This window comes from Monodelphis domestica, chromosome 6 (assembly GCF_027887165.1).
Source record: "Monodelphis domestica isolate mMonDom1 chromosome 6, mMonDom1.pri, whole genome shotgun sequence".
NCBI lineage: Eukaryota > Metazoa > Chordata > Mammalia > Didelphimorphia > Didelphidae > Monodelphis > Monodelphis domestica.
Window position 1 is genome coordinate 60,947,265 of NC_077232.1, and position 23,384 is coordinate 60,970,648.

The window sequence follows — 23,384 nt, forward strand, 5'->3', positions numbered from 1 at the left end:
GGGAGTTCCTCAAGGACAGAACCTATCATTTGCCTTTCTTTGTACTTTCAGTGCTTAGCACAGGGTCTAGCACTTAGTAGGTAATTGCAATCATCAAGAAACATTTATTAAGCACCTACTATGTGCTGCAAAAAAAAATGGAGACTTGAATCCAGGACTCCATTCCCCAGAAGTCCTTGCTCACTTCCCAAAATGCCTTGTAACCTCACCTGGGCCGAGAGCGAGATGGGGTATTTAACCTCGTTGTAAAGGCTACGTGCCCTTTTTTCTACTTCTACTTCAGAGCAGACGTGTCTCTCATGATGTGAATGAAATGGAATTGGGGCTCTCAGCCCACCTAGCATGTGCCTTTCTTACTTGTATTTTCTTAAATTCTCAACCTTTAATAAACCTCTAAAAATATAATACTCCTTGCAGAGAGAAACTAATTTCTACCTGCCTCAGTTTCCCAAAATTTTAATCATAACAGTTGAATTTTAACTGTTACAGTGCCAGTCACTGTGCTAAGGACTGGGGATGTAAAATGTGCCAAAAGACTGTCCTTACCCTCATATAAATACATATTTATATGATAGTGTTATTTATTCAATATTATTGAATGTATTCTATTTATAGAAATAGAAACATTTATATATTTATTGATGTATCCACTAATCTTGGACAAGTAATCCAACTTCTATGGGTCTCAGATTCCCCATCTACAAAAAGATAGTGTTAATAATTACTCACATTTCTCTGGAGCCCCAAGATTTGCAAAGAATTTATCTTACGACAATTTCATGAGGAAGGTAATGCAAATCAATTGCCATTTTATGGATGGGAAAACTGAGTCTTACAAAAGTGAATGACTTATCCTCTCTTCACTACTAAGATATTTGAGTAAGCAAAGGCACCAGAGAGGGTGTCAATAGGACTGGGGTCCCTGCCCCTGAGACATACTAAGGTCATTTGGAGGAAGTTCCTCCCACCTTTGAGGCTTCCACTTCCTTTTCATTGACATGATAGGTTGGGCTAGATGATGTCTAATGTCCCAGTAGGAGTATGGCATAAGCATTTCCAGCACTACCCCCACTACCCCTGGCAAGTGGTCCTGGGTGTACAATGAGCTACTGAATATTAAGGGAATCAAGGACCAATAGTTTGCGCTTCTAATATCAGGAACATTGCTAGCTCTCACCAGGATATTTCCTCCTTGAGATCAGTGAAAACAGAATAAGACATTTCTCAGTTGGTTATGGGGATAATGAGCTCAAGAGATGAAGTGACCCAGCTTCCTAGGGGGCTGGAAGGGGTGACTAATTGTAAAACAGAAAGCAGTAACATGCAAAATGTTTTGCACATTTGGTGAGACATCACTATCTTCTTGATGCTGGCCTGGGAAGCTTAGAAAGAAGAGCGAGAAATCTAATTGGCATGCTACAGGGGAAAAACCAATTGGTTCAGTCAGAGGCTTTGGATTGGAATTATACCACTGTCACTGGCTACTTCTGTGAACTTTCTTATCCTCAGTTTTCTCATCTGTAAAATGAGCAGGTTGGACTTAGTGCCTTCCAAGATCCCTTTCTGCTCTATATCTATTACACTATGAGTTTTGACAAGTCACTGAGCATCTCTCAGATTGCTCATCTATTAAATGAGGTAGTGGTTGGGCAGAAAGACTTCTATCTCTAAATCCATAAGCCTGGGATCTTCTGGTTCTGTAATTTATTTGTTGGCATAAGATGGTATTATAGAGTAGCAAGGAGATTTGGTTTTGGAGTGAGGAGAGTTTCCTTTTTATTCAGGCTCTGCCTTTGACTTCTATGTAATCTTAGGGAAGTTGCTTTCTCTCTCTGGACTTCCTTGTCTTTATCAGTAGACGTGGTCCTCTCTCTCCAAAGTTCCAGCCAGCTCCCAATTTCTTTGATTCTGATCTCTCCAGCTGGGCATGTTCTCTCCCTCTTTAGAAGTCCCTCTTCCAATACTTGGTCTGGACTTCCTGCATCCACTCCTACTAGACTGAGCTTCATGAGGGCAAGGATCGGTCATTAACTTTATCTCTCCCAGAGCCCTGTGCACTAGAGACTCTCTGTCAATGTCTGCTGAATTGAACTAAGTTGCATTGGTCATCTCCCCTGCAGGTGTGGCAGTGTGGTGGGAGTGTGGAGGTCCTGCCCTGCTCCAGAATAGCCCACATTGAGCGAGCTCACAAGCCCTACACTGAGGACCTCACAGCCCATGTCCGCAGAAATGCTCTGAGGGTGGCAGAAGTCTGGATGGATGAATTTAAGAGTCATGTCTATATGGCATGGAATATACCCCAAGAGGTAGGTCATTCCCCATGGGTTCTAGGATGCTCAGGGTTCCAGTAGGGATAAATACAGTGGTACATACAACTTATCGGGTGGCCTTAGCAGACACCTAGAAAAGATCTTAAAAATTTAAGGGAAAGGCAGCTAGGTGGCTCAGTGGATAGAGAGCCAGGCCTGGAGTTGAGAGGTCCTGAGTTCAAATGTGACCTCAGACACTTCCTAGCTGTGTAACTGCTCAAATTATTTAGCCCCCATTGTCTAGCCTTTACTACTCTTCTGCCTTGGAACCAATACTTAGAAGGTAATGGTTAAAAAAGAGAAGGTTTAAGGGAAGGGTCAGGAGTAGAAAACTCATGCAGTCCTGTTTAACCAGGACTAATGACCTTCTCTCTTGATCTGTTTCTTTGTGTGAAAATTGAGGGGGGTGGAGTTAGTGGGAAAAGTCTTTCCTAGCTATGAAGTCCTATGGCTATCCATTAAATAGTATTATGATTGAGGATATCCATGTTTTATGAGAATGGAAGGACCATCAAAATTCAGACAATTACCAAAGCTCCCAGAGGCCAGTGGATTTACCCATCTTTGCTCACTAGACCTTTGAATATAGGCTCACCACGTAGGTTCAAGGCTCTCTCCAGAACTGACCACCACTGCCAGATACTGCCACTGCAATGTCTACCACAGACCCCATTAGATGTAAATGATATTGATCTTTCCCTGAGTGAGAGATCTTTCCACTGGGACCCATCATGCAGAGCTGTGAATAAGTTTGGCCCTTTTCCTAGAGGGCATTGAATCTTACAAAAGGCATTGCCTGCTAAGATTCAATTGCTGCCCTCTATTCTCTTCTCCACCAATACAAACATACTCAGATCTTCTCAGGATAGGGAATTCCACAATGGAAATTCTGTCCACCAACATTAAATGTTCCCTACTCATTATAAATCCTGAGTCTGAGGCTCAGAAAAGCTATGTGACTTCCCCAGGGTCATATGGCCAATAAGTGTAAGAGAAAGGAGGGGAAAATAAAATTTTTGTTGATAAAAATTAAAATAAAAACCTGTGAGACAGGTTCTTTGATCTCTACTTAAAATGTCTCAAAGGCAGGATACTAACACAAATCTTCTTGACTGCACTCTGCAATGTGGTCTCTAGTCACTAGATTCTAGGAAGAAGAAGGAAAAATTGCTGCTGCATTATTTGTGTGTAGGCGCCTGATGAAATGACTCTTCATTTAGAAAAGGGCAGAGTCTTTAGATATGTCATGAGGCTTCTAGTCCTATCTCTAGGGCTTGCCCAATATGTCTCTGCCCTTTATTTGGGGCTCCATGCGTGACTTAGAACCTGTTCCCACTTTAGGCCATGGCTTTCCTTGAGAGTCTTGAGCCTTGGCTGAAGCCCCCTATTGGGAGGACTATGAATCTTTGCTTTCCCTAAGAAATTCCTGTTCTCATAAACTCTACCAAATGAGACAGGATGCAGATCAAGATGATGGGGAAAGTAGCAGTTATTTTAGCCAAAACTAACCCTGGAGCTTTGTGGTAACCAATCAGATGAGACTTTATTAGTTAGGAGAAGAGCTCTAAGCTCTACCTAGAAAAAAGGAAGCAAATTGTGCTCAAGACTCTGAACAAAATACACTGATGATTAATTAAGCTGCCAGAGTGAAATTCTGATGGGGAATCTTTCCAGGAAAGTAGCACCATGCTATAGGCTTGAAATTAGTGAGGAGTGCCCAATTATAGGACTTTGGTTCAGACTCCAACCCCTAGGATGTTTCCTAAGCCTGCAAAAGAATCCATTTCACCAGTCTAATGACTTCAACAAAGTCAGTCTAATGACCGTCAAAGCCTCATTACTACAGGCTTTGGAAAATCCTTGGGAGTCTGCTAAGAGAGTGATCTGACTCCCTAGGTCCCCTGGAAAGGACTAAGTCACACAATTTAGAGAATGTCAGAGCTCAAAAGACCAACAGAGATCAAACCCCTCTTTACAGGGGACAGACTGAGATCCAGGGAATGGAAGCCAGTAAGTGCTAGATTGGAATCAGTCGGGTTGGCTTCAAATACCAGGTAGGCTGTGGTACTTTTGGCAAATTACTTGAGCTCTCTGGGCCTTGGTTTCCTTCTTTAGAAAGGGAAGGAGTTGAACTTGACCTTTAAAGATTTTTCCAGTCCCAAATCTAAGTTCCTATGAACTTGGGAACTTCCTATGAACTTCCTATGAAGAGCCTTTCTCAAGGTCACAAGACAAGTCAATGGCAAATGGAGACAGTAACCATACTTTCTATATTCCAACTTTAATTCCTTCTCTACCATGCTACTAAACCTCCCCTCGTGGGATTTCATTCATTCGTTCTGGAATATTCATTCATTCATATCTTCATTGATTTAAAGTTGGAAGGAACCTCAAGATCACATAGTCCAACCCTCATTTTATAGGTGAGGAAAATGACAAATCAAAAGGTTAAATGCCCAGAGTCACACAGTATCAGAGGCAGAATTTGAATTCTGGTCTTAATTCAAGTATACTACCCCATCACTTCCCATTCATTCATTCATTCATTCATTCCATAAAAAAAAAAACTTTAATCATTAAATGCTGGGCAGAGAGCACATTTAGATAAGGTATGGTCCATGTCTTGTTGGATCTTACAGACTATTAGGTTGATAAGACTTATGGCGAAAGCTCTGATTTTATAGATGCATAAAAAAGCTACAAAACAAAATGCTTCTGTATTTCTCTAAAAATGAGATGCAGAATAGTTGTTGATCTTCAGGGGTACACAGAGTTCTCTCTAACACTAGAATCTGAGATCCAGAGCAGGGAAGAAAGCAAACTGTAGAACATTCAAAGACAAAAATGAAACAGTTCCTCACCTCAAGGAGCTTACACTCAACTGGAAGGGAGTGGGAATACAACATGAAATGATTAGGATATCCAGTTAATACAAACTATTATCCTGGGGGAGTTCTAAAGCAGAGGCTAGGGTGATGGTGAGGAGAGGGTCATACGTGGTCTTACAGAGGTGGTGCCACCTAATCTAAGGAAGCTAGAGATTCCAAGGGGGTAGAGATGGTGAAGAACTTCATTTCATAGGGGTGCTGGCAAAGGGAGATGGAAGACCTGTTTGTTTGAAATTCAGAGTGCATGAGGGGGATAAATAGGAAATAAATATGGAAAGCTAGACTAGAGTCCAGTTGTCATCAGCGATGTCTATGCATGATAGACTCATGGACTTTTGATTTATACTCAGTCTGTCATTGTAGCCTTATTGTTTCTTAAAAATAATAATAACATGATGTATACACATGACCCCAAAGTCTCACTATTTGTGGTTAAAAATCACACTAAGATTTTTGGAACACATGTATACTATACATTTGTGTGTATACATATATATATACTTATATGGTATCATAATGTATGACATCATGTGTATATTTCTATTATGTGTGCATCTACATATATACCACATACATGGATATATATATACATATATCCTCCTCTAATTACATACACACATATGTTTGTTTGGCAGTATTGCATTGTGAAGGGAGAGTTGATCTCAAAACTAGGAAGACATAAATTCAAAATTCTCACACATAGCAGCTGGGTGACCTTGAATAAGTCAATTAACTTTTCAATGTTCCTTGCAACTCCCAAAGATAATAAGTTGCAGAGAAAGTGTCAACCTATATTGGGAAAGTATTTCCTCATCCAGGATTACTATGTATACACATATATGTATGTATTGCATACGTACAGGTAATATTTTATGACAATCCTGAAGATGCTTGAAGACAACAATCAATAACTCATTATCTTCATCGATTGCATCAGATCACACCAATACACAATACTGGTGCGCCATACATCCATGTTGGCCCACTTCCATGTCCCTTCTTTCAAATAAGCCTTGAGAATTTCTGCACTTGAGGCTTTGAGTGACCACATTGAGTTTGTTACTTGTCCAGTCACAAGTAGGTTTCAATTACAGCCACCACACAGGTCATCGCTGCAGGCCAGGGACCCCAAAGGAAGTCAGTGGTTTTAAATACAATTCTGGAGTCTGAGCAGTATTGTCTGAAACCCTTCTTTGGCAGCCAAGAGCTCAGACCAGCACAACTATTCCTCAGGAGGCTGCTGATAGGGGCTTGTATCTGCTCTGGAAGCAGAAGAAGCTGCTCTTCAATCATGACTGTTTTTCTATGTGGACAGGATTCTGGAATCGACATTGGTGACATTTCTGCAAGAAAAGCCCTGAGGAAAAAACTGCAGTGTAAGACATTCCGGTGGTACCTTGTTAGTGTGTACCCAGAAATGAGGATGTACTCAGACATCATCGCATATGGGGTGGTAAGGATTCTGTTTCTTTTCATAAGTCTTTAAAATAATTGGGTGTATATTTTTTAATTAAAAAAAGAAATAATTGGGTGAATTTTTTTAAGGACAGGGGCAATGAAGGTGGTGGAAAGAGTAGAAAAACTCCCAATAGGGAGTCACAAGACTTGGGTTCAAGTTTCAGCTCAATCACTGTTCATCTGTGTGACTCTACATGGTTTCTTTAACCTTTTTAGCCTCCATTTTCTTATTTGTGAAATAAGGTCAGGATGGTTTAATTCTACTCAAATTCTAGGGTCACAGAATCCTAACTTTAGAACTGGAAAGGACCTTTAAAACCACCATGTCCCCACCTCTTCATTTCAGGGATGATGGGCCTGAAAGCCAAAAGAAATTGAGTGATAGTTAATAAGTGTCTGAGACAGCCTAGGGTCTTCAACCCAGGTCTTCCTGCTTCCAATACCATACTCTATCAATTGTTCATTAAGGTACCATTCTAGATAATGAGAATTCAAAAACAGAAATGAAACTGATCCTGTGCTCTGGAAGCCTACACTCTACTGGGGAGAGAGAGGGAGTGTGGAATGTAATCAGATAGGTAAATGCAAACAATATATAAAACTACATGGAATCATGACAAGAGAGAAAGCAATAACAACTGGAGAAACCAAGAAAGGCTTCATGTAGCAGGTGGCCCCTAGGCTCAGGTTAAAGGAAGCTAAGAATTCCAAAAGATACGTGATATTTGTAGTCCGGCTATCCATGTAGGCATGATATCCCCATACTAGAATATTAAGAAAGATAACATCTTTGAGAGTAGAGACCAGATCTGACTTCAATGTATGTCTCCTTCAGTGCCTAGCACAGACCTGTGCAGTAGAGAACATGTAATAAATGTCTGTTTAATGGAATACATTGGAATAATAACCTGTACAACATATCAAAGTACCATTATTGCTGGTCTCAAATTTGTAGCCATTAAGATGCCATAGAAATAAATATTCTCTGTTTTTCCTGTTGGCAAGGAATTCTTGTGGGCAGAGAGGAAGGAGAGAGACTAGTGGGGAAAGCACAACTCAGCCTCTGCATTTCAAATTGTTCTCTCAGGGGGAAGGTCTGGAGCCCAGAATGCTCAGCTTGTCTTCCAAGCCTTAAAGCTCCTTTGCTTAGTTTGTCTTTGTTCTGTTTACAAAATTGCACTGCTTTTGAACCTCAGCATATTCTTGTTATGTAAAGTTTTAAATGGCTAGCCTGACCCTTCAGATCATTCTCTTTCAGTGTCCTGAGGGTTATTGTGAAGCATTTGGTATTCTCCATCATTGGACCCCCTAGAAAATGAGATTCCACTCAGGGAGAAGGACTTGGGGACCGGTACTTTACAGCTTTTGCAGGGGAGATAAGGATTCATATGGAGAATAAGGTTCATTTGAGTGTCCCACCACCCCTGTCCCCACTTCCCTACTCAGATCATATTTCTATCCAGAAGCCATCTAAGTCTAATGCCTCATTTTATAGACAAAAACTCACAGATGTTTATTGACTTGCCCAAAGTCACACTGATGGTAAGTGGCAGAGACAGGACTTAAAATTAAGTTCCTCAGACATCCTCAATACAGGGTTGTTCTTTTCTTAGAGTGTCTCTGTCTCATTATCTCCTCTTTGCAAATCCTAGACTTTGTCTCCACCATGTTTCTACTTCCTTTACCTGTTCCTTAAGCTCTGCTAAAGGAAGAAGGAAGGGAGGGCTCTTTTCTGCCCCATTCCCATCCCAGGTAGCTACAGTAGAACTGTATCATGTTGCTTTTGTGTTATATAAAGAATCCTTTGCCTTAAAAAGCATTGTTATATGAAATCTGTGAAGTGGTTCAAGATTCTTGGATATTCCAACTGAAAGGAAAGATTCCTGGAATCATGGATCTCAGAGGGACATCTAGTCCAACTTCTCCTTATTTTACAGATGAGTAAACTGAGACCCATCTAAAGTCATTCAGGTAGTAGATAGATTTGAACCCTCTTTTTGGCTTTCTTTATATACCTAGTGCTTTGCAGAGGGCATTAGAGACTGTCTGTTCCTCTGATTCCTAATAATTTACTCTTTCTGATTACCAAGAGATCTCTCCCCATACATATGTGTACATGTATTTAGGTATGTATGTGCAGATATTTTGAGCCAATACTTACATGTAAGCCATCAAAACCCATTAATGATACAATGCAATACATAGATGACATGGAGGTGATATATATATATATAATAGATGGGAATATATACATACTCATGAACATACATACATGTATATTATCACTGTATTTTTGTATCTACAGTACTAGTGTCAGAGCCCGAGCTGCAAATAGCCCACCACCCATCCAGCCTCTGCTTGAACATTCTCCAATGAGGGTAAACCCATTGTCTTGAGTCATATCATTCCCTTTTTGACAATGGATTCAAATTCTACCTTTGATACATATAGGTCATATGTCCCTAGGCAAGTTTTTAACCTTGCTAAGCCTCAGTTTCCTCATTTGTAAAATGAAGATAGTAATACCTATAGTGCCTGCCTACCTCTGAGGATTTTGACATAAGGAGCTTATTGTAAACATCAGCTCTCATTATTATTAACATTAGGAGGACCAGAATTTTAAAATATCTCAAAGGGCTGGGGAAGCAGGTAAGTGGCTCAGGGGATAGAGTCAGACCTAGAGATAGGAGGTCCTGTGTTTAAATCTGACATTAGACACTTCCTAGCTTTGTGACCCTGGGCAAGTCACTTAACCCTAATTGCCTGGCCCTTACCTCTCTTCTACCTTGGAACTGACACTTAGTATCAACTCTAAGATAAAGATTTAAAAAGAATAGCTCAAGGAGCTAAGCTGTGTCCACTGACACAGTGCATTTTTATCAATAAGATAAAGATCAATAGAGATCATATTGATGAAAAGTTTTCTTATGAAGCAAATTTTGGGGTCAGTTGATGCTTCTGGTCCTTTTAGCATTGCAAAAGGACCAGCTCACATGTCTGTAGCCCTTGATAACTCTTAATCACTTTGCCTGTGTGACCTTATTTAATGGACATAGCAGACCTATTAGCTAGGGAGTTAAACATCATCACCATTTTACCAGAAAGAAAATGAAGACCTGAAGACATTAAGTGATTTTCCTTTGTTATGCTCTTTGGACAGCTAGGTGGTGCAATGGACAGAGTGTCAGGTCTGGAGTCAGGAGGACTTCGTCTTCCTGAGTTCAAATCTGGCTTCAGACACTTACTAACTGTGTGACTGTGGACTTAACCCTGTTTGCCTCAGTTTCCTCATCTTTAAAATGAGCTGGAGAAGTAAAAGACAAACCCCTCCTGGATCTTTGCCGAGATCTCAAATGGGGTAAATGAAAAGTTGTACACGACTGGACAACACCAACAATTAATATTCGTTATGGTCAAGAATTGTCTTGCTTTTGTCCTTCTACTCTCCCCTCCCCAGATTTGGGTGAGTGTATAGCAGTCCCTCAACCAATGAATCAACCAGTTCTCCTGTGCACCATCATTGAGACCACAGAGACAGAGAATGAAACAATCACTTCTCTCAAGAAGCTCAGTGATAATAAATGATCATCGATCCATAGACCTAAGATGGCCTGGCAGGTCAGAAGCAGACTAGGATTCTCAATTCCTCAGGCAGTGCTCTTGGAAAGGCGAGCTTTTGCCTAGGAGTTGTTTATATCTCAGTCCATCGCTACAGGCTAAGGTCATCTATGTCTCTAGTTGATATTCCCAGACTACTTTCCTCTAGATTTCCATTCTCCAAATAAACATTACACTTACTTCTATTAAAAATAAAATGAAAAAAAGTCAGTGGCACAAACACTCTCGGTCTGGCCATGAGCTGAAATACAAACAAAATCTGTGAATAAGCCGGCTTGAAATCTGATCTTTCCATGTAAATAGAGACCAATGATAACAAACAAGATGGCTTAGGGACTACGTGGGCAGCCTTACCACTTCCTTTTCCATTAGCAACAATTCCCTGACTTAGCATCACCACCTCCATTTATGAGTTTATGATGTTTCTTTTTCAAGCAAACTGGTTGTCATCCATGAAGGTGCCCACAAGCAGAATGGAGGCCCAGGCATGGACCTCCTGCCAGCCAATATTGGAGACACCATGGCAGCAGGGTTAGATATTTCATGAGGACAGAGCCCAAGTCTTGGCACTGATATTGATGACTGGGCAAAAAGAGGGGCAGATTGGGTCTAGGCTTTGAATTCTCTTTCTATTCTTGGCCCTCTAAAGGATCTTAGACTTGTCCTTTCCTCATATCACTTTAAAACAACAGTAATTAAACTGGGATATGGGAATTTTAAAGGCATCTGAGTGTCATGGTCTGGAGTCCAAAAGACCTGAATTCAAATCCAGGCTCAGATATTTATTAGCTATGTGACCCTGGCCAAGTCATTTAATCCTATTTACCTAAGTTTCTTCATCTGTAAAATAAGCTGAAGAAAGAAATGGCAAACCACTCCAGTGTTTTTGCCAAGAAAACCTCAAATGGGGTCATAAGGAATTGGACATGACTCAACAACAACTGTGGATTTTAAGAAAAAAAATATATATATATATTTACAACTATATGTTAATGTAATTGTTTTCATGTTTAATCCCATGTATTTTATTGTGTGCATTTAAAAACATGAATCTGGGAAGAGATCCATAGCTTTTTCTAGACTTCCAGATGAGTCCATGACATTAATAAGGTTAATAACCTTTACTCTCTCTCCCTCTCTCTCACTCCCTCTCTCTCTCTCTCTCTCTTTCCACCTCTCCTCTCTATCTCTGTCTCTCTCTTCTCCCTGTCTCTTTCTCTTTTGCTCTCTCTATGAGCCCTTAGGTTCTATCTTAGAATTTATTGTAAGTATCCCAAGGCAGAAGAGTTGTAGAGACTAGGTATTGGGAGTTAAGTGACTTACCCAGGGTCACACAGCTGGGAAATGCCTGGGGTCAAATTTAAACCCAGGACCTTCTATCTCTAGGCTTAGCTCTCTGTCTACTGAGCCACCCAGCTGTCCCCATTATCACATTTTATCTGTAGATCTTTATATGTTTTCTACCCCTACTCTGAAGGAGAGGTATCTCTTCCACATTAAGACTTTCCCTATAGGATATTATTGGGGATGTAGACTCTAAATGATCACCCTAATGCAAATGTCAATAACATGGAAATAGGTCTTGATCAACGACACCTGTAAAACCCAATGGAATTGCACGTCAGCTACAGGAGGGGGGTGGGAAGAGAGGAAGGAAAGAACATGAATCATGTAACCATGGAAAAATATTCTAAATCAATTAATTAAATAAATTGTTTTCAAATTTAAAAAATGACTTTCCCTATGACGGTTTTGATATATCTATAGTGGTTTGCCATTTCCTTCTCCAACTTGTTTTGTAGATGAGAAACTGAGGCAACTAGGGTTAAGTGACTTGCACAGGGTCACATGGCTAGTAAGTGTCTTAGACTGGATTTGAACTCATGAAGATGATTATGAATAATACATGTAATGTATACCTCATGGAGTTGCTTCAAGTATAATTGTGACTAAAAAGCTATCAATGTGAGCTATTATTGTTGTCAAGATTATCTAATCTTGATGGGGCAGGAGTGGCAGACAGCAGTCTCAGTTAATGACAAATTACACATTTCTATAATTGTAAACTGTTTGTACCTGTGCCCATTAACACGATGAGGATGAGGGAGCTGCTTAAGTAATAGCTTAATGATAGGGGATATTTTTCTTCTATAATTATGCTCCTCCCAACCCAAGGGAGTTACTATTAATTATGGGTCCTCCATATTCTTTAGTCTGTGTATTGGAGGTGGGGTTGCTGTAACCTATAGAAGGAACGAAGTTCAGGGCAGGAGAATTTCCCCTGCCTTCCTTCCCAGGTGTGGTCAGAGGAATGGGCCAGTGGAGTTTATGTCTCCCACCAGGAATCAGCTGTCTTTGTTCAACAGAAAGTCCCAACAGGATGTGCCCCCTCTCTACCCTGTCTTCAAACAAGTGCTCTATTTATTGGATGCCAGAGGAATTGTTTCTCCCTGGCTTTCTGTGCTTACACAAGTCAGGAACAATGGGCCAGTCCAGGTGGGAGAGTGGAAGAAGGAAGGAGAGAGGAGAGCAGGAGGGAGGCAAGAGTGAGAGAGATGCATCAGTCAGTCAACCAATCAATATGAACTTATTAAACACCTACTATGTAAGCCTTAGGAATCTCTGACAGGAAGAACCATATGTCCCAAGGAGACCTGAGAATGAATGAAAGTCAATTAAAAAGCATTTATTGAGCAATTATTATGTGCCAAACACCATGTCAGACACTGGAGATGCAAAAAGAAAAATGCAAGACAGACCCTCCTTTCAAGGAGCTTGTAATCTAATTGGGGACACAACTCACAAAGGCTTCAGGGTAGATGGAAAATCCTAAAATTTCTAATGGTGTAGTGAAGTGAGAAGGGACAAGACGGAGGGGTCTTTAAGAAATAGGTATGCTGAACAGCTAGGTAGCTCAGTGGATAGAGTACCAGGCCTGGAATTGGGAAGACCTGGGTTCAAATTTAATCTCAGGTACTTCCTAGCTTTGTGATCTTGGATATGTCACTTAATCCCACTTGCCTAGCCCTTACCACATTTCAGTCTTAGAATAGATATTAAGACAGAAGGTAAGAGTTGAGACAGACAGACAGATAGAAAAACAGAGAGGGAGAGGGACAAATATAGGGAGAAAAAGAGAGGGAGAGAGAATTATACAAGAACCAAAGGATATGACTGCAGAGGAACTGAGTAGTAGAAAGAACATTACTTTGGGGATCAGAAATCCTGAGTTCAAGCCTTGGTTCTTCTACTTACTACCTATATAATCTTGAATAAATCATTTCACTTCATTGGGCTTGTTTCCCCATCTAGGGAGAGACCAGATGTCCAGCCTTCCAGCTCTAAATCTCTACCCAGGGCTGGAAAGCATTTTCCTAAGAAGTCCTGACCCTGAAGGAGCCCTTCATTGCACCCTATCCCCATGGCTGCACATCCACCTGGACAGAGGCTGTGGAGAGCTCTTTGCCCCAGGCTCTCTTTGTAAGACATGTCAAAACATCCCATAGAGCTGGAGCAGGAGACAATATCGTCTAGTGGAAAGAGCATTCGATTTGGAGCCAGAGGATCTGGGTTTGAACCCCATCCGTGCTATTTATTAGCTGTTCGTGGCTTTGTGCGTAAAACCCTACCTTTCTCTGGGCTCCAGTTTGCTCCTCTGTAAAATGAAGGGATGAGATGAGAGGGCATCTTCTGCACTTTCTAGCTCTCAATTCTGTGCTTTTTGGCATCATACATCAAATTATTTTCTTCTCTCCAGAGTAGTGGAACTTTGGACACTAAGCTTCAGCCTGCAGATTACCAACTCTTGACTTTCTTCTTCAAATAGAAAATGTTTCCTGAAGGTCCCAGCTCACTGGTTTCCATAGCATTTGGGGACCTCATGGTTTGATTATGGAAAATGGAAGTGATCTCTATGGAATGCTTGCTTTTCTTGGCTTAATATATTCATTTTCTCCCCTTTCCTCCCCCTCTTATATGTCTGTTCTGTGTCCCAGCTGCAGAATTCCCTGAAGAGTGACTTATGTCTCGATCAAGGACCAGACACAGAAAATGTCCCCATCATGTACTTGTGCCATGGCATGACCCCACAGGTGAGTCACATGGATGATCTCAGAGATGGATGGCCATTGCTGTAGCTTCTTGGAATGGAAAGGAATGGAGGTTTGGGGGTAGTATCAGCCACAGCAATGAATCATGATGCTCCACCTTGCCAAGCAGAGAGTCTGGGTGGAAACAGCACCAGGCCTCCATTCTTTGGCTGGCCATCAGGAACCAGCAGGGAACACCCACAGGGAGAGAAAGGAAGGAGATGGCAGGGTCGAATCAAAGAAATCTGGAAGTCATCAAGGCTCTGTGAGCAAGAGGATATAGAACAAGTTCTTTCATGCCTTTGTGAGATCTGGTGGGCTTCTCAGGTGGAATCATATAGGACTCTGCCTTGATGTTTTTAATCCTTTTTTGTTTTTTTAAACAAAACCGGTGAGTCTATTGTTATAAAGATCTTTCAGGAAGGATTTTCTCTACAGATGCAGAACTGTACCTTTTCTGTAATGTATGGTCTAGGAGAGCTGCCTGGGCAGTGAAACACAAATGACTTGCCCAGAGTCACACAGCCAATTTGTGTCAGAGGCAGCATTTGAACATAGATCTTCCTGACTCAAAGGCCAACTCTCTATATATTAGGGAACGTTACTTCCATTTTATTATATCTAGCCCAGAATTAAAATGAGTTGAATTTATTTAATCATGTCTAGCCCTTACTCAAATAATACAGTTTTTAATTTAAATTTATTTGTTTGAGATACATTTTTAATTTCTCCTCACATATAGTATTTCCCCTTGGTGGAATAATGTCTTCTTGAGAGCATGGGCATTTTTCATTTTTTCTTAGTAACTCAGGAGCCTAACACAGTTCCTGACCCATAGTGAACATTCCATAAATGTATGTGAATTCCTAAATTGAATGAACAGACTGGTAAGTATCCCCACTTGAAATTCTTCAGACATCACAGTTGGGCACCTTAACTTGATTCCATAGCAGATGAAGCTCCTGTTCCCATTAGGAATGAGTCATGAACACCCAGAGCCTCTTGGGACATTTTCCTCAAAGGAAGTCCTAGCACAGCTTAATGTTATCAATGGGACCCCTGGGGAAAGTGCCAAATCCACCAACAGCAAGTATTTCTGAAGGACCTGCAATAGGCAGTGAACAGTGCTGGTCTCAGGATTTTGCCTACCTGTCTAGAACAACTTTAATGCATCAAATCCCCAAATCAGTTGTCTGGCTGGAGCCCTAGGGAGATGGGACGTCTCGTAGAAGTCAGAGAAGGAGCATTACAGAATGGAAATCGAGGAGTCAGACAAAGCTGGAAACAGCCTCATCTCTTACTAATTGTGTATGACCAAATGAGATCATATTTGTAAAGCACTTAGCACTGTACCTGGCATTTTGGGTCACCTAGCCACTAGACAGGAGGGAGCTACTGATGGAGTGTTCTCTTTTCAGGTCCCTAACAAGAATCAGGAGGCAATATGGTACAAAAGAAAGAGTTGGAAAACTTGGGTTCAGATCTTGAATCTATTAACTTTTGTCTGTGTGACTTACACGGAGGCACTTAAAATCTTTGGGTCTCAATTTCCTCATCAGTAAAATGATGACATTGGAATAGACAACTTCTAAGGTCCCTTCTAGCACTAAATCTATGCCTCTGTGATCAAGGTTAAGCCAACAGTAGACAGAACACTGGGGCTTAGAATCAAGAATCACAAACTCATATTCATAAGCTCAAATATGGTCTTAGACATTTACCAGCTGTGTGACCCTGGGCAAGTCACTTCACCATGTTTGCTTCAGTTTCCTCATCTGTAACATGAGCTGGGGAAGGAAATGGAAAACCACTCCAAGATCTTTTCTGCCAAGAAACCCCCAAATGGGATCATGAAGAGTAGAATACAACTTAAAATAATTGAACAACCACAAAATGGGGGTTGATTTGTAAAGTTAGTTTGCCAGCTCAGAGATTGAAGAAAGGAAGATTATCACACTATGTCTCACACCTGAATAGAATTCTCTCCAGGGACATAAACATGAAGAACTGCTCAGAGCAGATAGTATTAAAGCTGTCTGAGGAAGGAGCCCCCACTTCCCTTCATCCTCTCCCATTCTGAGTCCTCCTGGGAGCCTGCATTACTTCATTTAGTCTTCACACACTCGATGATTTTAGGGAGATGTTGTCCCTTAGGATTCTTTTGCTTTCTTCAGGTGTGGGCAGCTGGGATTTTCAGGAGGTAAAGACTTCACAGATTTTATGTGATCATGTAATTCTACCTCCGAGGAGGCTTGGTTTTAGCAAGAAATTCTTCTCATTCTTTTAAGATGGTGGCAAACTTGTCTTATTCTTTTTTCCTCAGATATTTCATTTTATATAGGTGAATATTTTTCTCTGGTTGAGAGGATATGCATATTTTCTCTCCTCTGTTCTCCTCCCCTTTGCTGAAACAGGTACTTCCTGTTTCATAGAATTTAGAAATGTAGGAAACATTCAAGATCATCTCCCAACCTCCTAATTATATAACAGAGGAAATCTAAAGAGAATAGATTTAACTGAGATGGCATTGGCAGTAAATAATAGAATGAGGAATTGAATCTAAGTCCTCTGGGCCTAAATTCATTGCAATTTTTGTTGCACCAAGTGGACTCTCTTACAGTCCCTTTAAGCCACAGAATAAAAGAAAGAAAAAGTTGAAGGGACCTTTGTGATCACTTCATCCAAACCTCAAAGTGTCCTTGAATTCCTTCTCTTTAGGATCAGTCTCTACTTCCTGCTCTCCTTACTTGCATGAGCACTGACCATCTCCACAGCATCTCCATCTTATCTCATTATAATAACCATCCTCATTCTGAGAAGCCTCCTCATCCCATCTCATTCCCATCCCCATCAGCATCTCTATCCCATTCCATCCTGTTCCCATCTCTATCCATATCTCCATCCTAATCCACCCTATCCCATTAGTATCCTAATCCCATTCTCAAATACTTCTTTCCATAAAATTCCCATCTCCATTCCCATTCTTATTGGTATCCCTCTTACTTCTCATCAAATTTCCAGCCCCATCATCATATCCATTCTACTCCTCCCCATATCTGTCCAAATCTTTTCCAGAATAGAGTATTATTGTTGTTCATTCATTTCAGTCACGTATGACTCTTCATAATTCCATTTGGGTTTTTTTTGGCAAAGATACTAAAGTGGTTCACCATTTCCTTCTCTAGCTCATTTGACAGATGAGGAAACTGAGACAAACAGGGTTAATGACTTGCATAGAGTCACATAGCAAGTGTCTGAGGCCAAATTTGACTCAATTCTTCCTGACTTCAGGCTCAGAGCTCTACCCCCATGCCACCTAGCTGCCCAAGACAGAGTGAAATGGTGCAATTACCCCTTAGATATTCTCTTAATTCTGTCCTATTTTTTCCCCTTCCCAATGAAAGATCTAACATAAACAAGCCCTGGGCATTTTCCTACTAGAAAAGAGGAAAACAAGACAAGGACACAAAAATATACAAAGCTAAGCCTGACTCTTAATCTCTGATCTAGCTTTCATGTAGCTTCTCCTAAGAAGGGCCTGCTTGCACATGAGAGACCTTTACTCCATTGTCTAATTCTGAGAGCTTCTCATAATCCTGAAGCAGATGATAGTAGTAGTGCCTGGAAATACATCAGTTAGAACTTTTCCACGATAGTTTTAAAGGCTATGGTTGAGTCAAAACCATGTTTGGTATATACCTTACCATGATATTCAGTCATTACAATCTTGTCCTTCCTTGGGAAGATTGTCAAGATCAACTAAGCTAGAATGGCTCTACTGAGCTGAACAGAATTTTAATATTAGCTTTAGGCTCTTGGCTAAACTGACATGCTTTCATCTCCCCATAAGATGAAGACACATTAAAAATACTACTATCACTACCACCAATAACAAGAATAACCACCAATATTTATAAGACTCCTTAAGGTTTTAATTGAATCTTCTAGATAATCTTGAGTTTCAAAGGAATTCTATGAGAAAGATCCTATATGTAGCCTTGAATCTATTTTATGGATAAGGAAAATAAGATCAGAAATGTTAGGCAAATTCCCTGGGCTCATACACACTAGTAAGTATCAGAGTTGGATAAGAACTTGGAACTCTTGATTCCTAGAAGAGTGATTTTTCTACTTTAATCTTAAAATTTCATTGGGAACCCTCCAAGTATTCCACTCATTCATGCCCTTCCGGGTGCTAAGTTGACTCCACCCAATTTTTTTTCAGAGCTAACAGTGCTTGTATTTTTTTTAAACCCTTACCTTCCATCTTAGAATCAATACTGGACATTGGTTCTAAGGCAGAAGAACAGTGAGGGCTAGGCTGTAGAGGTTAAGTGACTTGCCTAGAGTCACACAACTAGAAAGTATCTGAGGTCAGATTTGAACCTAGGACCTCCCATCTTTGGGCCTGACTCTCAATCCACTTAGCCACCCAGCTGCCCTCAAAATTTTAGCTTTAGTCCTTGTATTTTTTAATCTAGATTGGGGTTCTCTTTATTTTTTGTCTATTGGGAAGAGACTGGAACAACTTTAATCATGGGGGCAAATTCACAGTTTGAATGGGATTCCCATGGAGTGAAAACTTCACACTCTGATGTATCCCTGTTACCTCTGATGTTCTTGAAATTGCTAGCTGTCTATAGCAATAGCTGATTTCTAAGAAAAATCATATAAAGGAAGGAAGGAGAAAAGGAGGCAGATAGAAAAAGTGGTATAAATCAGGCACAGAATCTCCTGAGTTGGAAGGGACTTCTTGGGCCATCTAGTATGACCAAGGGTGTGCTACATTTGGTTTATTACTAGTTTGCAAGAACTGATTGTTACATTTTCAGTTTATGGTTGAGAATTAAGAAAATCATAAGAAAAAGATTAATAATGCATAAATTTGTATTATTAGCCTGAATAAAAGTGTATCCTGCTTATTTTTTTTTCAAAGAACTGGTTGTTAAACATTTAAAAGCACACCATTGATCATGCACATTCCTAAACAAGATTTCCCTCTCTAAAATACCCAGCCAATGGTCATCCAGCCTTTGCTTGAAGACTTCTAGTAAGAGGTAACTCAATACCACTTAAGACAAACCATTTCTCTTTAAATAGTTCTAATTGTTAGGGAAGTTTTCCTTAAATAAGTTCAGGGAAATGACTGGACCTTTCTGATCTTAGTTTCCTTATCTGTAAAGTGGATTCAAGACTACCTATGGGACCTTACTTATAAGGTTGCTTTGAAAATCAAATAAGATTATCTGCAAAGTTCATTTAAAACTAAATCTTCTTTGCAACTCCCACAGCTTAATCTCTAGTTCTTCCCTCCCAGGCAAAAGAGATCAAGTCTAAATCCCAGAAAATAACCATCCTTCAAGTTTTTGAAGATTGGTTTGATGTTATCCAAAGTCTGAGTTTCTTAACCTTTTTGTGCCATGGACTTCTTTGGAAGTCTGGCAAAGCCTATGGACTCCTTCTCAGTAATGTCTTTAAATGCATAAAATAAAATACATAGGATTTCAAAGGAAGCTAATATATTGGAATACTGTTATCAAATTATTTTTTAAGTTGACAGATCTCAGGTTTTAAGAACAATTACCCTGGAGGGCAACTGGGTTGCTCAATGGATTGAGAGCCAGGCCTAGAGATGGGAGGTCCTAGGTTCAAATCAGACACCTCCTAGCTGTGTGACACTGGGCAAGTCACTTGACCCCCATTGCCTAGCCCTTACCACTCTTCTGCCTTAGAATCAATTCCAAGATGGAAGGTAAGGATTTAAAAAAAAAAAAAAGAACTATTACTCTGGGTCTTTTGTTCTAACCACTCCCAATTCTTCACATGGCATGATTAAATGGCCCTCTATTATCCTGGTTGCCCTCTTATGATTGTCCTTCAGATAAATATCCTTCCTAAAACATGTTACCTATTACTGAATCTAATAGTCTAGATTAAGTCTGACTAAGGAAAAAATGTAGCAGGACCATTACCTCCCTAGTTCTATAAATCCTTCCTCTCTTAATTCAGCTTGTGATCAACTTAGACTTTTTTGGCTACCAAATAAAGCTGTTGACTCACATCAAGCTTGTAGTTCAATAAAACACACAGCTATGTTTTGGACAAACTGATGAATATCACCTTTCATCTCCTATCTTCAGCTTATAAAGGTGATTTTTTTTAACCCAAGTTTAATACTTTCCATTTATTTCTATTAAATTTTGCTTTATTAGATTCAGCTCAGAATTCTTGCCTGTGGCTATTATCTTGAGATTCATTATGTTTATTTTCCCTCCCAGATTTTTGTCATCTTGAAATTTTGATAAGCTTGACATTTATTTATTTATCCAAGCTATTGATAAAAATATTGACCATCTTAGAGCCAAGCATAGATCTTCAGGGCACTCCATTGAAGACTCCCTTTCAAGATAATATCCAATTATTGACTAAACTTTCAATCTCTTGACTAAATTATAGAGTTTAGTTATTCAACCAGTTATTAATGCACTGAAAATATCATAATATGGATCTCATCTGTCTACTTTGTTCACAAGAATAACATCTGAGTCTTTGTCATATGCTTTGCTATATTATAGACAAACCACATCTATATCATTCCTCTAATCTGTTTAGTTTGGAAAACCCTTCCAAGAAAGTCAATGAGATTACTCTTCCATGACCTCTTCATGATTAAGCCATATTGTATTTATGATCACAACTTCCTTTTCAAAATGTATACCAACCATCCTTTTAATATGTTCTAAAATTTTGTCAGGAAATTAATTCAAGCTCACTGACCCATGGTTTGCAGTCGGTATCTTTTTGTTGTTTTGTTTTGTTTTTTGTAATGACATGTCCACATTGGAAAGGGACTTCTCCTTCCTCAGTGTGGATTGTATTCAAAGCCTTTAAACTAAGCCCATACACATAATATAAATAAACTAGATCTATACCAGACCTGGAGTCAGGGATACCTGAGTTTAAGTTGATCTTAGGCACTGACCTTGGGTAAGTCACTTAATCCTATTTGACTCAGTGGCTTCATCTGTAAAATGAGCTGGAGAAGGACATGGCAAACAACTCCAGCATCATTGTCAAGAAAACTTTATAAGAGGTCATTAAGAGTCATTGATGACTGAAATGACTGAGCAACAACATTTTGCCCAGATGAGGAGTGCAGAATCCATTCATGTGCCAACCCAACCCCACTGTGGATAGGCACAGAAACTTTAAGCTGTTTCACTTTTAACATTAACTTATCCACATCTCCTTAGGCAGCCTGGTGTCTCCCAGATCACAGGGCCTAAAATATTGATGTTATATTTAGTATAGGTGCTCGATCAACCTTAGCCCTCAGAATTCCCAAACTCATGAAACTCGAGTTAGCCTCCTGAGTAGCAGATTCCAAACACTTTTATCTTTCATGAGAATGGATCTATTTGGCCTTCTCCAATCCTTTGGTTGCTCTCTTATTCTCCAGGATATTTCCAAAAGCATTGGCAGAAGTTCATCTATTACATATCTTGGGTTCTTTCAGCACCTAAGGATGTAACTCTTCTAGATCTGGTAAACTTAATTCATCAAGAGTATCTAGACATTCTGGTTGTTGTTTTTTTTTTTAATTCATTGTTTTTCATTATCATTATCCTCCTAATTATCTTGAATATCAGTTCCCCATCAGCCATTTTTGTTCTCTTCTTTCCAATTCAAAAATCCTCCTCCTAGGTATAAAAAATAGAAGCAAAATAAGTGTTGAGCAGCTCTTCTTTCTCTCCATTATGTATTATCATTGACCCATCCAGTCCGAGCTTTCGAATGATCCATTCTTTCATCTTCATTCCCCCTCCCCCAGCAGAGCTTTTAAAATCCCTCCTGTTATTCTTAGCTCTCATTGCTAGCCTCAGCTCATTCTGAGATTTAGCACTCCTGACAGGATTCTTACAGGACCATGCCAAGCTTTCATATTCATTCCATCTCTGTTTGTTACCCTTGATTCCATCTTCTGTATTTGACTTTTAAAATTCTAAGTTTGTTGATGAGTTCCCTGTGTGCCAGAGTGGTCTCTTTAGACAATCTCCTCCCCTTCTTCCTCATTGGAAATATTTTTTTTGTGTCTTTAGAATTTCATTATTGAGTATCTCCTAGGCTGGCTTCCTCCAAAGAATTTGAGTCCATGGAATCCTATTTCTCCTTTCTCTGAACCCTTTCAAATCTGCCCTCCAAAACCATAGTGTGCTTATCAGACAATATCTGGCTTTTATATCTTCTCTGTTTTCAAAGTCTCCCAAGGATATCATCAACCCCTCACCCCACCCCAACAAGCAATTCTCCATTACCTGGGAGAACTGGATATAGAATAGATATTTCCCTTTTTAGTTCCTCTAACTTTTGTTAAATAGAATTATCATCTGAGCAATCAAGATATTATTAGCTACTTTGCCTTTGACAAAAAGAAACAAGAGGCAAAGAGAAAGGCAGAGAGCGAGGCTCCAACACATATGTGCATAATCAAAGCCCCATATCACTTCTGTATCATGTCTGTGCCAGGTTTTTGATCTGTTTCCTAAGATCCACTTTTGTCAGGTACATCAAAAACAATCTCTTCTGTTTCTGCCCCTGTTAATTTTGACACAAATTTTTATCTACTGTGTTTCCTGGATTTCCTTACATGAGTGTATCTTCTTAATAGACACTGTTGAGTCATTTAATTCTTTCTTTTCTTTTTTGAAAGGCATATAGCCTCCTAAAGCCATATTCTAATTTTGAGTCTCATCCCACCAAGTCTCAGTAATACTTCTGAGGTCCAATTTGTCTCCTTGTGTTAGGATCACTAGTCTTCTTTGCTATTTATCCAGCATCTATCATTGGTAAATAAACATTTGAGTTCATGGTTTTTACTATTATTGATTATTCCCTAAGATCGTGTCTGTTTTGAATTTGGGGCATCCCCAGTGCCCCACTGAGAAATCCCACATTCTAGCTACCTAATTTTCTTGGTATCCAACTTGGTGAAGAGCAAAAGATGGTTTTCTCCCTCTGTTTTC

The 23,384-nt window shown here is 39.9% G+C and overlaps 1 protein-coding gene across 6 annotated transcripts in view; it reads left to right on the forward strand.

Annotated features, from left to right (window-relative positions):
* GALNT18 (polypeptide N-acetylgalactosaminyltransferase 18) overlaps nt 1-23,384 on the forward strand; it is a 476,899-nt gene that overhangs the window by 382,750 nt on the left and 70,765 nt on the right. For 2 of the 6 annotated variants that reach the window (XM_001379569.4, XM_007497091.3), the window contains exons 7-9: nt 2,121-2,306; nt 6,513-6,650; nt 14,269-14,364. In XM_001379569.4, the coding sequence (XP_001379606.1) occupies nt 2,121-2,306; nt 6,513-6,650; nt 14,269-14,364 (420 nt within the window). The remainder of the gene's footprint in view (nt 1-2,120; nt 2,307-6,512; nt 6,651-14,268; nt 14,365-23,384) is intronic. The other 4 variants (XM_056802083.1, XM_007497092.3, XM_056802082.1 and 1 more) reach the window with 3 other exon arrangements.